The 20,338-nt window shown below is 36.0% G+C and overlaps 1 protein-coding gene across 5 annotated transcripts in view; it reads left to right on the forward strand.

Annotated features, from left to right (window-relative positions):
• Window positions 1-20,338, forward strand: part of LOC121380133 (amyloid-beta A4 precursor protein-binding family A member 2-like) — a 202,846-nt gene that overhangs the window by 99,203 nt on the left and 83,305 nt on the right. For all 5 annotated transcript variants that reach the window (XR_005958886.1, XM_041508916.1, XM_041508928.1 and 2 more), the window contains one exon: window positions 3,045-3,209. Coding sequence is in view for 4 of the 5 variants with exons in the window: in XM_041508916.1 (XP_041364850.1) it covers window positions 3,045-3,209 (165 nt within the window). In the remaining variant the exon portion in view is untranslated. The remainder of the gene's footprint in view (window positions 1-3,044; window positions 3,210-20,338) is intronic.

Here is a 20,338-nt window from a genome sequence, read left to right on the forward strand (position 1 = left end):
TGTGAGCTATATCTCATAACGTGTAGATTCAGATTTCGGATCCCAGTTCCAACATGCTGTAAGTGTGAGCTATGTCTCATAACATGTAGATTCAGATTTGGGATCCCAGTTCCAACATGCTGTAAGTGTGAGCTATGTCTCATAACATGTAGATTCAGATTTGGCATCCCAGTTCCAACATGCTGTAAGTGTGAGCTATGTCTCATAACGTGTAGATTCAGATTTGGCATCCCAGTTCCAACATGCTGTAAGTGTGAGCTATGTCTCATAACATGTAGAATCAGATTTGGGATCCCAGTTCCAACATGCTGTAAGTGTGAGCTATGTCTCATAACTTGTAGATTCAGATTGGGATCCCAGTTCCAACATGCTGTAAGTGTGAGCTATGTCTCATAACGTGTAGATTCAGATTTCGGATCCCAGTTCCAACATGCTGTAAGTGTGAGCTATGTCTCATAACGTGTAGATTCAGATTTGGCATCCCAGTTCCAACATGCTGTAAGTGTGAGCTATGTCTCATAACATGTAGATTCAGATTTGGCATCCCAGTTCCAACATGCTGTAAGTGTGAGCTATGTCTCATAACATGTAGAATCAGATTTGGGATCCCAGTTCCAACATGCTGTAAGTGTGAGCTATATCTCATAACATGTAGAATAAGATTTGGGATCCCAGTTCCAACATGCTGTAAGTGTGAGATATATCTCATAGCATGTAGAATAAGATTTCTACAAGTCCATCAGACTACAGAGAAATATATCATTGCCAAATTTATATTACAAACTTGAAAATCTCTTTTTTATTGCAGCTTTTGTTCTCTTTATGTTAACACTAATTTAAAATTGGATGAAACAAGTGTAATAAAGATTTTAAAGTAAACTAAAAAAAAAACTAAACATAAATGCTTTATTTGCTTGATAAAAAAACAGAGGTTGCCAGTCTGACTGGTAGTTATATTTCTTAACTCGACAATCAGAATTTCCAGTCACATTTGGAGAGCAGACTTGTACCTTTTGCATCCCCCTCTAACCATTAGAACAGCCTGATTTGATATAAACATTAAAATCAATTGAATTAAAAACAAAATGCCCTAGCACAGATATCTTGATTTATGAAATTTCACTCGTATCAAGCCGCCATGGGACAAAGTGGTGGCAATTTTTAATGATTTCTTTGTTTTTTTCTTGGGATTCAGACTTTATTCTGTTCAGTTTTGAGTTACCGAGGGTTTCTCCTACACTTAAAGTGCATGGTTATTAAGAGTGAGACTCCCCTGAGATTTAAACAGGACAGGATGCAATCTTTTGGACGTGCTTGGATTACTTGTGACAGTTATAAGTCTGAGACATTCAGTGTTAAGGCCGCTTAATATCCTGCTTAATGTCTCAGATTTATTTTACATGTGGTTTCACAAAATAAAGTTATTTACTAATAGGGTTTGTTTTTGTGTTTTTTTGTTTTTAAATTTTTTTGTTTTTTTTTAAATTTCTAATCAATATAAGTGGGGTTTTTCTTACAACTTAAAAACATTAAGGCTGCTAGTTTTTCCATATAAATTTAATTTCGCTTTGCTAATAACCCTCTGAATTATGGTTTTGATATAAAAGAACGTAATATAAGTATATATTTTTTTAATTAAAGTTTTATAATTAGGATGGTAGCATGGGTTTTTTTATCAGTAGTAAGCTATTTAATATTTTTGCTTTTTCAACAGCTTCTCCCCTATCCATAATGTGACCCTAAGGCAAGGAACTTTATTGAACATTTCTCTAATTGCTTTTGACTTAAGATTCTTTTCAAGATGGCTTTTATATTTAATATCTATTAAAATAAAAAGCACATTTAAAATCTGTGCTCTAAAAAAGATATAGAGCTAATATAAGCAGGCAGACAGTACCCAACAACTGGTGTACTAAAGGCCATAGCATGTACTATACTGTCAGCAGGATGATGCATATAAAAGATTCCTTACAGGTAATCGGAAAGAGTAACCACATTGTGTGGCGGCAACATGTTTCCTCTCTCACTTGTGTGGTCCTTAACAATATGTCTGACGCCATATAACCTTGGGGTGGGACGTAGCCCAGTGGTAAAGTACTCGCTTGATGTGCGGTCGGTTTGGGATCGATCCCCGTCAGTGGACCCATTGGGCTATTTCTCGTTCCAGCCAGTGCACCATGACTGGTATATCAAAGGATGTGGTATGTGCTATCCTGTCTGTGGGATGGTGCATATAAAAGAACCCTTGCTGCTAATCGAAAAGAGTAGCCCATGAAGTGTTGACAGTCCGACACCATATTACCGTAAATAAAATATGTTGAGTGTGTCGTAAAATAAAACATTTTCATATAACCTTAAGTGCATTGTGAAATTAAAAGAAAAATTCTGTCCTTCCTTTATATGGGTTTGATTTATCTTTTCACCATCTAATAAATAAGATGCCATTCAAAGGTTTGCCATTTTCATTGCTAAACTGCCCACAACACATATTTACATTAATTTATCCAGTACATATAGAACATACAAGCCATCATGGCCTACCATTCTAGTTTGTAGTTCAACTTTAAAGGCATTTCATATGACAAAACATACTAACGGAAGCAGGTTATATATTTGACATTATGAATTTTGTTTTTAAAAAGTTATCAGGATGTCTTCTGAAAAATATTGGGGTCCTTTTTAACCTGATTTTTTTAGTAACTCATATTGTGATATTTAGTCTTTTTGACAGTAATTTGTTTTTTCAAACGGAAATCATGATGGTCGCAGGCAACTTAGTCCTTTTTTGAGTTAAACATTTACTATAATATTTATAATTGTGATATTTAATTTTTGTGTTTTTCCACCAACAAATCATGATGGACCATTCTTTGAAGACGATATCGTACATCACAGATATCACAGACTAACTCATATTGATAATAATTGTTGTATTTTTCACTAGGAAATCATGATGGATCATTCTTTGAGGACAATATCGTACATCGCGGATATCACAGACTAACTCACATTTATGATGTTTAATTGTTTTATTTTTCTACCAGGAAATCATGATGGACCATTCTTTGAGGACAATATCGTACATCGCTGATATCGGAGACATCCTGGTGATCATGGCGCGGCGACGTCTCATCACCAGCCCGGACGAACAGAGTCTGCGGCGCCGGCGGCAGGCCAAGATCCTCTGTCACGTCTTCGAGTCTGACGAGGTAAGACTTTATTTTTTTCTCACTTTTAGTCCACAGATTGGAAGGTCCGACGCCCTAAGCATGAGTTTGCCCATGGTGGTCATAACTGATTGGGTCCAGCAAGTACTTTTACACGTTTGACCAGCACTTTTGTTATCAGCCCCCAGATATACTTTGTTAGTATAATAAATCATGGATTTCAGCATCAGCATGTTATTTCCACCACTTATTATTTGTAGGCAGAAATATGCCTAAGTCAGTAATACTTTAACTTTTTTGCCCTACACATGACTGTAAAGAACTAGTGCATGGTGACCCATTTGTAGATTACCAATTAAATTTCTTTCATAAATATGTTGATGCTTTGTTCTTCATTCATGTCACTGGTCTCATTGTACTAATACTGGTATGGTGAAACTTCTCAAGACCAGACCCTCTGTAAACCGGAATTCCCTCAAGACAGGACCCTCTGTAAATCGGAATTCAATCAAGACAGGACCCTCTGTAAACCGGAATTCCCTCAATACAGGACCCTCTGTAAACCGGAATTCCCTCAAGACAGAACCCTTTCTCTCAAAACCGGACGTTTTACAGAGCCCCTTTCTAAAAACCAGGACAGAACTTAACCCCTCTAAATCTGATCCCTCTTAAAACCGGACATTTGCCTTGGTCCCAAGGGTGTCCGGTTTAGAGGGGTTTACTGTATATGTAATTCATATTTAAATAGCATGCAGTTGATCAAAATTTATGTCTTGGTGTTTTTTCTTTAAAATGTTGTCTTAACCTTCTGGTACCTTGAATGACCATTGTCTACTTATTTCAATGCCTGCACCAGTGGCTGTTTGACCAGGTTTACAGTACAGTGAAAGATGCTTATATCTAAGTGGTCTTCAATTGTTATTTGGCTGTTAATGAAGTGGCAGTAATGAATGGCAATTTGTTCAGCCATTAGTCTTACCAGCCACTTCTGTGCATGATCATTGTTTTGTATATTGAATTGTTTAAACAGTAAATTGATTCCGTGCAGTTGATGATTATTACCAGGCATGAAGTGAGTGTTTTTGATCAATAAAGTGGAACTGTCATTATCTGATAACTGATGTATAAAACACAGTCGGGGTCCCAACTGCATTGCTTCACTGGCCTCGGTGGTATCGTGGTTAAGCCATAGGACATAAGACTGGTAGGTACTGGGTTCGCAGCCCGGTACCGGCTCCCACCCAGAGTCGGTTTTAACAACTCAGTGGGGAGGTTAGAGACCACTACACCCTCTTTTCTCTCAGTAACCACCGGCCTCGGTGGCGTCGTGGCAGGCCATCGGTCTACAGTCTGGTAGGTACTGGGTTCGGATCCCAGTCGAGGCATGGGATTTTTAATCCAGATACCGACTCCAAACCCTGAGTGAGTGCTCCGCAAGGCTCAATGGGTAGGTGTAAACCACTTGCACCGACCAGTGATCCATAACTGGTTCAACAAAGGCCATGGTTTGTGCTATCCTGCCTGTCGGAAGCACAAATAAAAGATCCCTTGCTGCCAATCGGAAGAGTAGCCCATGTAGTGGCGACAGCGGGTTTCCTCTCAAAATCTGTGGTCCTTAACCATATGTCTGACGCCATATAACCGTAAATAAAATGTGTTGAGTGCGTCGTTAAATAAAACACTTCTTTCTTTCTCTCAGTAAACAACTAACCCACTGTCCTGGACAGACAGCCCAGATAGCTGAAGAGTGTGCCCAGGACAGCATGCTTGAACCTTAATTGGATATAAACAAAAACATAAGTTGAAAGGAATGAATATTAATGTATTGCTGCTTTTCCTGTCCTGGAAGGATGATGTCATGGACAGAGGAGCTGGCCGAGGCTGGCCAAGGCTGGCACCTGCACCCATGACAGGCTGGCCTTAAAACAGCTTGTTCTAAGTGTACACATAAAACCTATGACCTGACCTGACCTGACCTGACCTGACCGGATTAAATGGCTGTCAGTTGAGGTCTGGACATACATTTGTAGCATTGTTGTCCAAAGAATTGAGACTGGTTTCAAGTCAACCTTAAAAGCTAGCAAGACTCCAGGGGTTAAAAACTACCATTGTCCAATGCCTGGGGCTAGTGGAATATGACGGTTGGTCGATAAAACAGCATTAATTATCTATAAAATAATACATTTGTGCCCCGTCGAAAAAGAAACACATTTCTATTAATGTGATTCACCATCTTGATTTCATGTGTTGTCAACTAACCGGTTTCGAGAATACCCAAATAATTAAGACCGATATCAAGTCAACCTTAATTAATTTTTTTATTTTATTATTTGTCCTGTATAGAACTAGATTAATCATGAACAAATACATAAATTTGTGTAAAAAAAGAGAAAAGTTTAATTAAATTATTATTATTGTTTCGTTTACCATGAACTTCCACCTGTGCAGTTACTTGTATGATTGATATTATGAGTAGGTCAGACATTTAATTCCAAGGAATTCTTGTTTGTTTTTCTTTTTTCTTGCAAGTAGAAATTAAAAAAGGGTTATAGTTTAAAAGATGATGGGTCAGGTTACATCAAACCAAGAGCATGTTCCAGACCTTGCTGCCCTCAGTCCTCTGAGATTAGTTCAAGGAGAGAAAGTTTTGGGTCCCTTTAGCATGTGACGTTCTATTGGTAATATCTTAAATGGCTTCCTGTAGTATAATCTAAGTTAGGGGAGCTATTAATTTCAACCGAGATCGCTCACCCTTCTGAACACACTTCAGATTTGTTCACAGGATATTGCCTCAACAATACTGTTTGTTAATTCCAAACCTTGAGATTAAAACAACTAAGGCCTAAACTCACCAACACAGGGGTGCAGAAAGTACTCACCCGCTTGCCAAATATGGGTAAAATTTCTCACAAATGAATTAAAAAATGCAACTACCAGTCCAACGGTCTACCTGTCTTTTTGACTTGGTTTGTCAAGTGATGTTGATCACTTACCAAATGTTCTTATAATTACGTTTTATCAATATCTCTCTCTATATATAATTTGAAGTGAAGACACTGTATATTATAATGTTGTAAATAATAAATTGTTTTATGTACTGGCGGACTAGTAGAAATTGGTTCTGGTCCGACGGGCTAGTTAAGTATTTTCCATTTCTGCATCCCTGCAACAGTTGTGTATATCTCATATTGAAATTCTCCATCTCCATTAGTCGCTTGTGGATTCTTTCATCTGACAGTCTTCATTTTTATCAAATTATATACGGCTTATAAACCGTCGACGGTTTTTCAGTCTTACATTATTGGGAGTATACTGTAATTGATTTAGCCGTGTTGAGTAATGAATTGGCCTGCTGTCACGCAGGATTGCCATACTTGTCAGTCTGTCTTCAGGTTTCTCTTTTGCCATCATCCAGTATGATGACCAGGCAGTCCAAATTTGTTTAAGCCGGTATGACCGTTATTATTATGGATTGTAAGAGGCTTGAAATGCCTGCCCCAGAGGTATTCTCAGTGTTATAAACTGAAAATTGGCGTGAAATGTCGTTAGCACTGGACTGAGTTAGCTGGGACTTCACTGATAGGTGGTGTGTGGATTAGTTAAAACTGCCAACAAACAGTAAATCATATTTGTGCAAATTGAATATTTACTTGATTCGATTTTCGTCGTGTGTTGAGAAAACTAAAGTACTGCATATTTGATATGTTGCAATCAATATAGACAGCGTTTTTGGGTCTGTTTTTTCTCTTCACAGATAGTAAATGCCAATATTTGGACATCGAAATTCAATTTGCTTTTTTTGCTGTACTAAATTGTAACACCATTGACAGTCTGAAGCAAATTTACCTTCTTTTTTCTTTTTTTTTAACTCAACAACAAGTTTTATTTAGTTTTCAAACATTTATTTAAAAACAAAACAAAACATAATGTTCCTTTAGATAACTGTTACCAGAATGCAAAGTGTTTCCTTCTATGGAATTTTAAATAATATGTATACTTGTTCTATTAATAAATAAAATACAATTTGGCTGTAATTTAAAAAAAACCTAAACATTAATGACATGCACTAGCTTCATTGAAGAATCTTTATGTTTCAATACAAAAATTTGTTTGAGCACCTTTAATACTACATGTATGTCCCTGAATGGGAAAGATTTTTCAATATTAGAAATTGAAGTTAGTTATTCTTAACTTTATATGTTGTTTATAGCATATTTTAAGCTTATAAAATTGTAATAATAATATATCTGGTTCTATTTCTGCTTGTCAAATCAATAATCCAATTATGTTTCCTCTGCCTCACCCGTTTGGCATCCACATCTTAATTAGAGAACTTATTGAACAAAACAGGTTGGACTTGAAGAACTAGACAGTATAGTAAACAGTTGCATGTACAAGTCTTTTAACAACTGCCAGGAACGACAACCCAATAGTGAAAGTGTTCAACAAATTTAATAAAATCTGTTTTAGTTTAACACTTGATCATGTTGGATCTTCTGTTTGTTTGTGTGGCCACTAAACGTAATCCAATCTAACAAATCGATCACTTTTTGTTTCCTGCTTATCCCAAACCAATTACTAAAATGGAAATATTTGAAAGACCCCGACAGAAGATGATGAAACTTGCAAAGAGAAACTTTTATGAATGGCAGTATAATAGTGTATCAAACGTATCCGTTTTACAGTTACCCGTGCTTCATTCAATTGAGTGTAATACAGATTCTAAAAAAAATTCCTTTTTTTTCTAAGTCGGTCTTTAATCCAAAGTGATTCTTTGATGTTTTTTTTTTTATTGTTTGTTTACATCATGTGTTTACATCTAGTACAATTCTTTCTAATGCTTTTAGAGAAAGTGTGTGCTACATACGATCAAGTGAATATTGATAGATCTGAATACTGAACTTCCTAAATGTTCCATTATTTCTTTAGAGTTTTGAAGCAAAGCATCGTGGGAAGGAGCAGGTGTAAATAACAAAATGATTCCAAACAGAAAAAGAAAATCTTTGTGCGATAATTGAAGGGGGAATTCATCTGTTAGTAATATTTCATTTCAATAAAAGAAAAAAAAACCTATGCAAAAACATCTCCTGAATATTGATATTTTCTAAAAACATAAATCACAGTCTTTCTTGACCTAGTTTAATGAGGATTTATCTGTAGTCTCATTGTATGCTGTTTTGTCTTGCACTAAAATTGTCCAACAAACAGAACAAGCAGGAGTGATTTTTTTTGTTTTTTGTTTTTTTGTTTGATTAACAACAAACGAGTTGTAAATTAAAGTTAGGGTTCATACACATTGTAAAAAACAGTCTTGGAAGTTTTGGAAATCTATCAGCATGTTTTCCAAGATCTAAAAGTCCTGGACAGTCATGGGTTTTTTGACTTGATCTATGAAACCATTATGGAAATTTATGTCCTTACTGTAACAACAAAAAACAAAAAAGAAAGAAAGAATAAAAGCAACTCTATTAATTAGTTTTTATGTAAATCACAAAGAGTCTTTGTTAATTACAGGGTTTTAGATCTCACTAATTTGGGCACAGCAGTTGTTTTTGTTTTTGTCTTCTGAGTACAGCGAGGTCTTTTTTTTCTCTCTTTCTTTTTAGCACAATAATGTTATATTATTAAAGACCTGTTGAAGGATTGTAAATATTCAGAAATACTATATCATTGGTTTTGAAGTGAAATGTTTTGAGGTCAGCATACTTGTACTGAATTTTGACATCTTTATTTTGGGAATACATATTTTGGGCACAGCCTTTATCATGTTACTATGTTATCTTTGGTTAAAGCCCTGTAGTTGTAGTAATTTAATACATGTAGGTCTGAAAAATGTTTTTTGGACTTTAATTTTTTTTGCTAATATGCAAGCTTTAACAAATACCATGAAGTGTGTTTCTTTATTCTTGACCCATTCCGTTCCAGCCAGTGCACCGCGACTGGTACATCAAAGGCTGTGGCATGTGCTATCCTGTCAATGAGATGGTGCATATAAAAGATCCCTTGCTGATCGAAAAAAAGAGTAGCTCATGATGTGGTGACAGCGGGTTTCCTCCGTCAATATCTGTGTGGTCCTTAACCATATGTCTGATGCCATATAACCATAAATAAAATGTGTTGAGTGCATCGTTAAATAAACCATTTCCTTCTTTCTTGATCCATTCATACACAATGCACCTTTAGACTGTGACATGTATAAACAAAATGTAATCTACTACTTGCAAAGACATAAAAACATGTCAGTAAATGCATGATAAAGTTAAAAAGAGTAATTTTTCTTTTTTAGAATATTCAATAAAACAACTAAGACAACATGAATTGGCAACTTGGCAAATAGGTATTACCAGAAGATTGTAAAAAAAACCCAACCCTCATGCCATTATGATAAAGTCACATTTAGCTTATAAAAAAACCCTCATGCCATTATGATAAAGTCACATTTAGCTTATAAAAAAACTCATGCCATTATGATAAAGTCACATTTAGCTTATAAAAAAACTCTCATGCCATTATGATTAAGTCACGTTTAGCTTGTAAAAAAACTCTCATGCCATTATGATAAAGTCACATTTAGCTTGTAAAAAAACTCTCATGCCATTATGATAAAGTCACATTTAGCTTATAAAAAAACTCTCATGCCATTATGATTAAGTCACGTTTAGCTTGTAAAAAAACTCTCATGCCATTATGATAAAGTCATGTTTAAATTGTAAAAAAAAACCCTCATGCCATTATGATAAAGTCACGTTTAGCTTGTAAAAAAACCCTCATGCCATTATGATAAAGTCACGTTTAGCTTGTAAAAACCCTCATGCCATTATGATAAAGTCACGTTTAGCTTGTAAAAACCCTCATGCCATTATGATAAAGTCACGTTTAGCTTGTAAAAAAACCCTCATGCCATTATGATAAAGTCACGTTTAGCTTGTAAAAAAACCCTCATGCCATTATGATAAAGTCACGTTTAGCTTGTAAAAAAAACCCTCATGCCATGATAAAGTCACGTTTAGCTTGTAAAAAAACCCTCATGCCATTATGATTAAGTCACATTTAGCTTGTAAAAAAACTCATGCCATTATGATAAAGTCACGTTTAGCTTGTAAAAAAAACCCTCATGCCATGATAAAGTCACGTTTAGCTTGTAAAAAAACCCTCATGCCATTATGATTAAGTCACATTTAGCTTGTAAAAAAACTCATGCCATTATGATAAAGTCACATTTAGCTTGTAAAAAAACTCATGCCATTATGATAAAGTCACATTTAGCTTGTAAAAAAACTCATGCCATTATGATAAAGTCACATTTAGCTTGTAAAAAAAAACCTCATGCCATTATGATTAAGTCACATTTAGCTTGTAAAAAAACTCATGCCATTATGATTAAGTCACATTTAGCTTGTAAAAAAACTCATGCCATTATGATAAAGTCACATTTAGCTTGTAAAAAAACTCATGCCATTATGATAAAGTCACATTTAGCTTGTAAAAAAAACCCTCATGCCATTATGATTAAGTCACATTTAGCTTGTAAAAAAACTCATGCCATTATGATTAAGTCACATTTAGCTTGTAAAAAAACTCATGCCATTATGATAAAGTCACGTTTAGCTTGTAAAAAAAACCCTCATGCCATGATAAAGTCACGTTTAGCTTGTAAAAAAACCCTCATGCCATTATGATTAAGTCACATTTAGCTTGTAAAAAAACTCATGCCATTATGATTAAGTCACATTTAGCCAGACCTGTCAACCTTTAGTCAAGAGAAAGCAGGAGGTGTGTGTTGAAAAAGCAGGAGATTTTGTCAAAAAGCAGGAGATTTTTTAAATTCACACAATTTAACCCAAAATCGCAAGATTTAAAAAAAACATTATTACAATAAGTTATATGAATACTATATAATGTCATATATACTTCTTAACCTTAGATCTTGGCATTAAAAAAAAAGAAAAAAAAAGAAAGAAAAAAAAGTAAAAACATTTTTTTTTTTTTTTTTTTAAAGTTTAAATATTATGATTTAATACATATTTAAAAAAATAATAATATTTTATCCAAAAATGTTAAGAACATGAACAAGAAATAAAAAATTTAATTAGTACATTTACGGTATTACACTTACAGCCTTACAGGTTGCGTTACATTATCATTTGTGGTTAGTGTACCTAAGTACCAAAGACAAATTTATATAAATCTTATAAATTAATATTCAGTTTTTACTATAATGAGGAACGGTGGCGTGGTACTTATTTAAAATCATTATAATGATGCAATAAACATTGTATTTTCATTAATCATAAGTAAAACCTCATTACGGACATCGTGTGAAATATACCGGAATTATACCCATTTCCGTGAGTAACTTTATGTCAATGTCAAACACAACATTTTTTAATTGTACAAAAATAATTTCTTGAAGAGTACCCTTATAACCAACATTTTACTGCACAAACATACAAAATTAACTGACACAAGTATGTTTATACAGCTAATTGGTCTTTTCGTTGTCTTGCTGTGACATGTGATTTTAACAAGCATCGTGTGTATCGCTGTCAACTCGGAGTCTGGCAGTTCAGATTCGTCATAGTTGCATTATGTAATCCAGTGGGAAGACATTTTAAAATTCAAACACGCTTCGTAGCCATTACGATGATAACAAACATTATAATAACACGTCATTTTATAAACTCCATGTGCTTTTTTAACAATATAAATAGGCTATCCCACAATTTTCACTTCGGAAAAGGTTAAACAGTCGGGACAATTCGGCCTGTTACATTCTCAGAAACCGAAAGTAGTCGACATTTTCCGAATGAGAAAACAAAGATGAGAGTTACTTCCCTTATTTTGACAAAAGAGGATCGATTTTTTTTTATGCCTACAAAAATGTCATTTAACAGGAGAAACTGTCTCCCGCACAGGGGAAAGGAGATTTGATCAAATACCGGGAGACTCCCGCGGAATCCGGGAGGGTTGACAGGTCTGCATTTAGCTTGTAAAAAAACCTCATGCCATTATGATAAAGTCACATTTAGCTTATAAAAAAACCCTCATGCCATGATAAAGTCACATTTAGCTTGTAAAAAAACAAACCCATGCCATTATGATAAAGTCATGTTTAGCTTGTAAAAAAAAACCCATGCCATCATGACAAAGTCACATTTAGATTGTAAAAACCCCATGCCATCATGATAAAGTCACATTTAGATTGTAAATTTTGTAGTAAGAATGATATAAGCCCTAGGGTGAAACCGAATTTTCCGGCCTGTGGGCAAGGATATGAAAATCAAGAGAAAGGTCCCAACTGTGACAGTCCTGTCTGTTATTTATAATAGAAATGATTTCTGATTTAAAGATTCTTGCTCTTTATAAAGAATGTATGCAAGGCTAGCTCTAGATGAGCAGAATAATTTGCCAAATTATCTATTAAGCTTCAAAAATTGCAGAAACCGCAAATTATCAATAATTACCTGATTTAAAGGGGCAGACCCTAGTTTCAACCTGTGAAAATGGACACTAAGTTTAGTTAATCTACAAACCTGTAACACATTTGGATAAAGTTACAATTGAGTGAAATATGAGTCTGTGACTTCGAAATGGTAAAATACTAAAAGACTAAAACTCGACTCCATAACTGTTACTTCTCAGACGCATGTGCCTTTTTAAAAATATGAGAAATGCATTTTGTGGTATTAAAAACACCAGGATAACCAAAAACACTTGATGTACTGATATGGATAATATAAACAATAAAATCTATGTTAATTTTTGACAGCAAATGTTTTTTGATAAACATCTGTGTTCTTCACATACATTTATGTATAGTTTTTGTTGGACAGGGTTTCATCTGTTTGGTTTGGTGTATTTAATGTTATCATCTTATTTTCAAAGATGTCAAAGTGGTAAAGCACTCACTTGATGTGGGGTCAGTTTGGGATCGGTCTCTGTTGGTGGGTCCATTGGACTATTTCTCATTTCATCCAGTGCACCACGACTGGTATATCAAAGTCCGTGATTTGTGCTATCCTGTCTGTGGGATGGTGCATATAAAAGATCCCTTGCTACTGATAACAAAATGTAGCAGGTTTCCTCCCTAAGATTATATGTTAAAATTACCAATTGTCTGACATCCAATAGCCGATGATGTAATAAATCAATGTGCTCTAGTGGTGTCATTAAACTAAACAAACTTTTTTCTTTTTTTGTCATTTATTTTTTATGTTGTTATGAATTTGTCTTTTAAAGCATTTAATTTTGGCTATTTTGACTTATTTAAAAAAAGAAGTAAAGTTTGTTTTATTTAACGGCGCCACTAGAGCACATTGATTTTTTTATTTTATCATCGGCTGATGGACATCAAACATATGGTCATTCTGACACTGTTTTTTTTTAGAGGAAACCTGCTGTCACCACATAGGCTACTCTTTTATGACAGGCAGCAAGGGTTCTTTTATTTGCGCTTCCCAAAGGCAGGATAGCACAAGCCATGGCCTTTGTTGGACCAGTTATGGATCCTCGACTGGGATCCAAACCCAGTACCTACCACCCTGTAGACCGATGGCCTAACCACGACGCCACCAAGGCCGGTTTTGACTTATTTATTCATCTTATAAAATGTGATGGCTGTTTATCTATCTGCGTGTCTGCATACAGAACCTTGCATTTCATGTTCATGTGGATGTTTGTTTTTCTCCTCAAAAGGTCGTGACTTCTTGCGGCTGGTATCCATTTATCACCGACATCTTGTTAACACTGTAATTACAATCTTGTTTCCCAAATTTTACATGCAATCATAAACACTGGGTGAATGCATGTTTTTATGTTACGCCAATCGATTATTTGTATCCACACCAAACAGCCAATTCCAGACGGTGATGAAGTGTGGCCTGCCTTAGTCAATAGTCTATTGTGTACTTGGTCAGTAGTATATTGTTTACCATGGCAATCACGAGTGGACATTTTTAATCATGTCACCCTCTGATCCCAAACACAGGGTTCCAGGTTTACTATGGCATCAATGGCAAGTGCTGTGGTTAACCTTACTTACCGGTGTGATCTGAAAATTGTGGGCGAGACATAGCCCAGTGGTAAAGTGCTATCTTTATGCGCAGTCGGTTTGGGATCAATTCCCATTAGTGGGCTCATTGGGCTATTTCTCGCTCCAGCCAGTGCACCATGACTGGTACATCAAGGCCATGGTATGTGCTATCCTGTGCTATCCTGTATATGGGATGGTGCATATAAAAGATCCCTTGCTGCTAATCGAAAAGAGTAGCCCGTGTGTGTGTGTGTGGGCCCCCCCCCCCACGTTTTGGCATCTTCTTACGCCACTGATATGTATTCTTAATTGCTACAAATAATAAACATTTGTGAAATAATTGGTGGTTAAATAGAAAAATAGTTTGCGAGACTATTTTATTATTTATTTTTATTAACCGACCAGTTTTACCTAAATGCCCCCTGCAACTTGCAGATAAACCATTTTTGACTTCTTTTTTTTTTAATTCAATAAACTTATCTTAATTTTTGTTAACACAAAACATGTTTAATGAAAGAAAATCTCAAGTGGAGAATCAGTTCATCAAAGATAGTTTGTTTTGTTTAACAACACCACTCTAGCACATTGATTTATTAATCATCGCCTATTGGAGATAATCTCAAACATTTGGTAATTTCGACATGCAGTCTTAGAGAGGAAACCTACATTTTTCCATTAGTAGTAAGGGATATTTTATTTGCACCATTCCATAGGAGAGATACCACAAACCACGGCCTTTGGTAGACCAGTCGTGGCGAACTGGCTAGAACAAGAAATATCTCAATGGGCCCACTGATAAGAATCGATCCTAGATTGACTGTGCATCAGGCAAGTGCTTTGCCAGTCAGTTATGTCCGGCCCTCAGTTCATCAAAGACATGTACGGCACTGATAAGAATCGATCCTAGACTGACCGTGCATCAGGCGAGTGCTTTGCCACTGGGCTATGTCCGGCCTTCAGTTCATCAAAGACATGTACGGCACTGATAAGAATCGATCCTAGACTGACCGTGCATCAGGTGAGTGCTTTGCCAGTCAGTTATGTCCGGCCCTCAGTTCATCAAAGACATGTACGGCACTGATGGGAATCGATCCTAGACTTACCGTGCATCAGGTGAGAGCTTTGCCAGTGGGCTATGTCCGGCCCTCAGTTCATCAAAGACATGTACTGTGCTGAGGAAAGTTGACAGGCATGAAATTACGGGACCTATATATTAAGATACAGTGACATCCCCCACCCTCCCCCCCCCCCCCCCCCCCCCCCCCCACACCCCCCACCAGCATTCATTTCAAAGATTTGAATATGGTTGTAGGGGCGGGACATAGTCCAGTGGTAAAGCATTTGCTGGAGGGGTGGTTGGTTTGGGATCGATCCCCATCCGTGGGCCCATTGGGCTATTCTCGTTCCAGCCAGTGCACCATGACTGGTATATCAAAGGCTGCGGTATGTGCTGTCCTTCTTGTGGGATGGTACATATAAAAGATCCCTTGCTACTAATTGAAAAATGTAGTGGGTTTCCTATCTGACTATATGTCAAATTACCAAATGTTTGACATCCAATAGCCGATGTCTTAATAAATCAATATGCTCTAGTGGTGGTGTTAAACAAAACAAACTTTAACTTTAATATGGTTGTATTAATTCTAATTCTGTTAATGCAGCTTGTGTTGACACTGAAGACGACACTAACACTGCACATATAGCCTTCATATTCAGAAAGAAAACAAAATGGGGAAAACAGAAAGAGCTAAAATTAGGTACGTGGATATTAATTTGAAGTCTGATGGCATAGGTCATACCGGTATTGGCAGTAAAGAGGAAAGCAATAACTCGACATAGCCCTTCATATCCGGAGATGATACAAAAAGATCTCCGTGTATTAGCTAATTTTTATGGTGCCGATCAGCAGTCCTGCATCAAGGGGAATCCCATCGCTGTAAATCTCTCCGGACTCAATCAGCTGTCACTCAGGACTTAGTCTGATGCAAATAACGCACAGGAACCTTATCGAATCTCCGCCGACACTGAGCCTTGGAAATCAGAAAAGACAATGCCGGTCGGTTTGTGAGGAAATTGTTTCTGTGGAATCGATACAGATTTCTTGAATGAGCCACCTCCCCAGGTTGGTGGTAATTGATATCAAAAGCGGCACTCATTTTCCTTTTTTCTTTTCTTTTTCATTTCATTGCCCACAATGAAACTTGGTGGACACCAAATGAGGATGTTGACCGTCTAACGGTTTGCGTACAACTACATATTAGTGCTTCAGTTTAAAAATAGGCATGATGTTACCTGGTGGAATGTTTATTGGGTTGTTTAAGGCTTTCAGTTCATCAAAGTTTCTTTCATTTCCTAGAAATCCTAGAAACTCCTTTTAGTTTAAAGGTTTTCAAACCCAGAAATGGCAATGTAATGATGATAATAAATTGTACAAACAACATATTCAGTGGTTGCACGATCTTTTTCTAAAACAAGGGCACACAAACTTCCATATAGTGTCACAACTCTAAGATGTCGTATACAGAAGGCTTCAAACTGAAACACTTCTGGTTGTATATTTCGTGGGATTCTGTGCCTACATGGATTCCAGAGTTTGGCTATAAGTGAAGCCATGCAGCAATGCATCATTTTGGAGGCAAATCCTGCAATTAGTAATTGTTTTATTGTGAAGAACTGCTATAGATATAACAGAATTTTGTTTGAGTTTTAAGACAATTGTTTAGTCCTGCATGCCAGACAGTGCACACAAATAGAAATATAAAAAATTAAAGTTTGTTTCATTGAATGACACCTTTGGATTGCATTGATAATTAATCATCATCTATTGAATATCATACATTTGATAATTAATCATCATCTATTGAATGTCCTACATTTGATAATTAATCATCATCTATTGAATGTCCTACATTTGATAATTAATCATCATCTATTGAATGTCCTACATTTGATAATTAATCATCATCTATTGAATGTCCTACATTTGATAATTAATCATCATCTATTGAATGTCATACATTTGATAATTAATCATCATCTATTGAATGTCATACATTTGATAATTAATCATCATCTATTGAATGTCATACATTTAATAATTCTGACATATAGTCTTCAAAGGAAACCGACTACATTTTTCCACTAACATCAAGGAATCTTTTTATATGTACTTCTCCACAGACAGGACATCACATACCTGATCCTTTGATATACAAGTCATGGAGCACCCAAGAACCCAATAACGATGGTTGTTACGACTGAGTTAAATCCTGCTCAATCAGAAATATATTAAACTTAAAGTCTTGGTTTAAAGCAGGCTACAAAGCATTGCCCACTATAGACATGAGAAAGTTGTCTGATTTTGTTTTTTCATGAGTCAGTCTGTCGTTAGACTACCTCATATTGACAATGTCCACTATAGATATGAGAAAGCTGTGTAATTTAGTTTTCTCATGAGTCTGTCTATCAACAGACTACATGTACCTTATATTGGCAATGTCCACTATAGACATGTCAGAGCTGTCTGATTTTGTTTTTCTCCCCACTTGTTACGACTGTTAGCCGCTGATAACTGTGCTGTGCCCGGCGACAGATTACCTCATATCGGCACTCCCACAGAACATTGGCCTTTGTTGTCTGCTACTCGCATTTGTCTGATCCCCACTCCAATACGGTCCCGCAGCCAATAGCCTGATTTTTATAATCAGATTGAATCAATTGGAGCTTAGAAGCAATTTCGAACCGTAAGACAATGTCATTTGCGAACAAAATTGTTATTGGGTCGTCCCCAGTGAAGTGCTCCGATAAAGTTGTCACAATGAGTTTTTCGAGGAGTCCTCTCCAAGAGATATGTTCATTTAGCCGTGAAATGATTTCACCGGGATTATTTAATGCTTCCTTGCCGCCACGGCGACAACAATCGTTGTCACCACCGCGTATCCTCACAAAGCGCGTGATTGACACAAGCAGGTAGCTATGGAAGCAAAGGCGGTGATCGGCCACTTCAACTCTGTCTTTATTGATCCCAGCCTATTTCTTGTGCGCTCCGCTCGTATGCACGATGACGGTTCACAATTCCTGGGGTGGGTTCCACACAGTTCGCTGTACTCACAGAGGAAATATGCAGTGATTATAGAGATTTGGTTATTGATTTATGATTCGACCGGAATTGCATATCAATATTTGGCACCAGGTTTGCCTTTCGCAATCGGCATGATCAAGGGAGACAATTACCCTGCTAATTGTTGGCTCTTCGGGTTTTCTATTCGGCGTACAGTACGAGTCTGTGTAGCCATATCATCTGCCAGCGTGATCATCTGATTGGTGCAGATCGCCTGAAAATAAACTAATATTCCATCTTTCCTTGCATTCAGCATCAGGAATTTTCTATAAATTGTCAGTTTTCCCAATTCAGATCATCTAAAAATAAACTAATATTCCAACTTTCCTTGCATTCAGAATCAGGAATTTTCAATAAATTGTCAGTTTTCCCAATTCAGATCGTCTGAAAATAAACTAATATTCCAACTTTCCTTGCATTCAGAATCAGGAATTTTCTATAAATTGTTAGTTTTCCCAATTCAGATCATCTGAAAATAAGCTAATATTCCAACTTTCCTTGCATCCAGAATCAGGAATTTTCTATAAATTGTCAGTTTTCCCAATTCAGATCATCTGAAAATAAGCTAATATTCCAACTTTCCTTGCATTCAGAATCAGGAATTTTCAATAAATTGTCAGTTTTCCCAATTCAGTGAAAAATTCAGATGACTAGAGATGAGAGTTGTATTAGATCAATAGATGAATTATTTGAGATGCAAAAATTGTTTTAAGATCAGAATAAATTTGTATGACAATCCTTTGGTTTAAATCCAGTAACATGTTTTTCCCATTACAACCAGTGCTTCACAACTGCATGAATGGTATATCGGATATAGACTGTTTAAACATGACTATATTGGGATATCATGAATAAACATTCATTTTTATCTCATGTTTTTCTCTCTTTTGTTTCCTTATTAAGTTATTTATTTGAGTAAAATTTTTGAAATAAATTAAAGTATATATATTTTTTTTTTTTTAAAGTCAAACTTTACAGTCAACCAACATGGCTTTAAAGAAAAACTAGGGCAATTTCAGGTGAAGAAAATGTAGGCAATAGTTGTACTTTACCTGAGGACAGAAGCAGAATAATCCTGATGGAAAAGTAGGTCACTGTTTTGTAAAGACAAGCAAATGCAATTCTCCTTGTGGTCAAATGATGCAGTCATCAATAATTATTTTGAGGGAAAACTGAGATGTTGACATGTTTTCGTAGTGGTAAGCAAAAGCAATTTTTCTTGAGGTCAGACCCTGCAAGAAGTTACAGTGGTCTTGAGGGCAGATTGCAAGGAGATAAAAGTAGGCCCTTGAAGTTGTGTTGTTTTTAAAAGATGCTCTTCAGGCATTTGGTGCATGCACTCGTACTAATGAACAACATCTGCTAATGTCTCATCACATATGACTTTTAAATAAAGAGTAAGAGCTTGTGGGGACATCTACTATTTTAAAGCACAACTTGTCATTGTTTTTCTTTAAGTCGTTTCATCAAAATTGGCCTGTCTGCCTGGGGTAAAACATAAAAATTGTTGTCCAAATCAATGACAAATTTAGAATGATGACCATAAACTTATTTTTACTGACTTATCTATCAAAGCTCACTGACTTATCGAATAAAGGTCATGGACTTATCGATCAAAACTCACTAACTTATGAAATAAAGCTCACTGACTTATCAAATAAAGGTCACTAACGAATCCATCAAAACTCACTGACTTATCAGTTAAAGCTCACGGACTTGTCAGTTAAAGCTCACGGACTTATCCATCAAAGCTCACAGACTGATCCATCAAAACTCACTGACTTATCAATTAAAGCTTACCGACTTGTCAATTGAAGCTTTAACATTTATTATCTATGCAGCCTTCATTTTATATCCTGGAAAGGCAGTCCAGGTGGCTGAAGAACATGCTTGAACCTTAATTGAATATGGATTGGATATAGATTTACAATAAAAGAAAGTTTAAAAAAAAAGTAGAATGACTTACAACAGGGGTTCAAAAATCCCATCGCCCTACGCCCGTGCCAAGTGGAATTTTCA

The sequence above is a fragment of the Gigantopelta aegis genome, chromosome 2 (assembly GCF_016097555.1).
Source record: "Gigantopelta aegis isolate Gae_Host chromosome 2, Gae_host_genome, whole genome shotgun sequence".
Taxonomy (NCBI): Eukaryota; Metazoa; Mollusca; class Gastropoda; order Neomphalida; family Peltospiridae; genus Gigantopelta; species Gigantopelta aegis.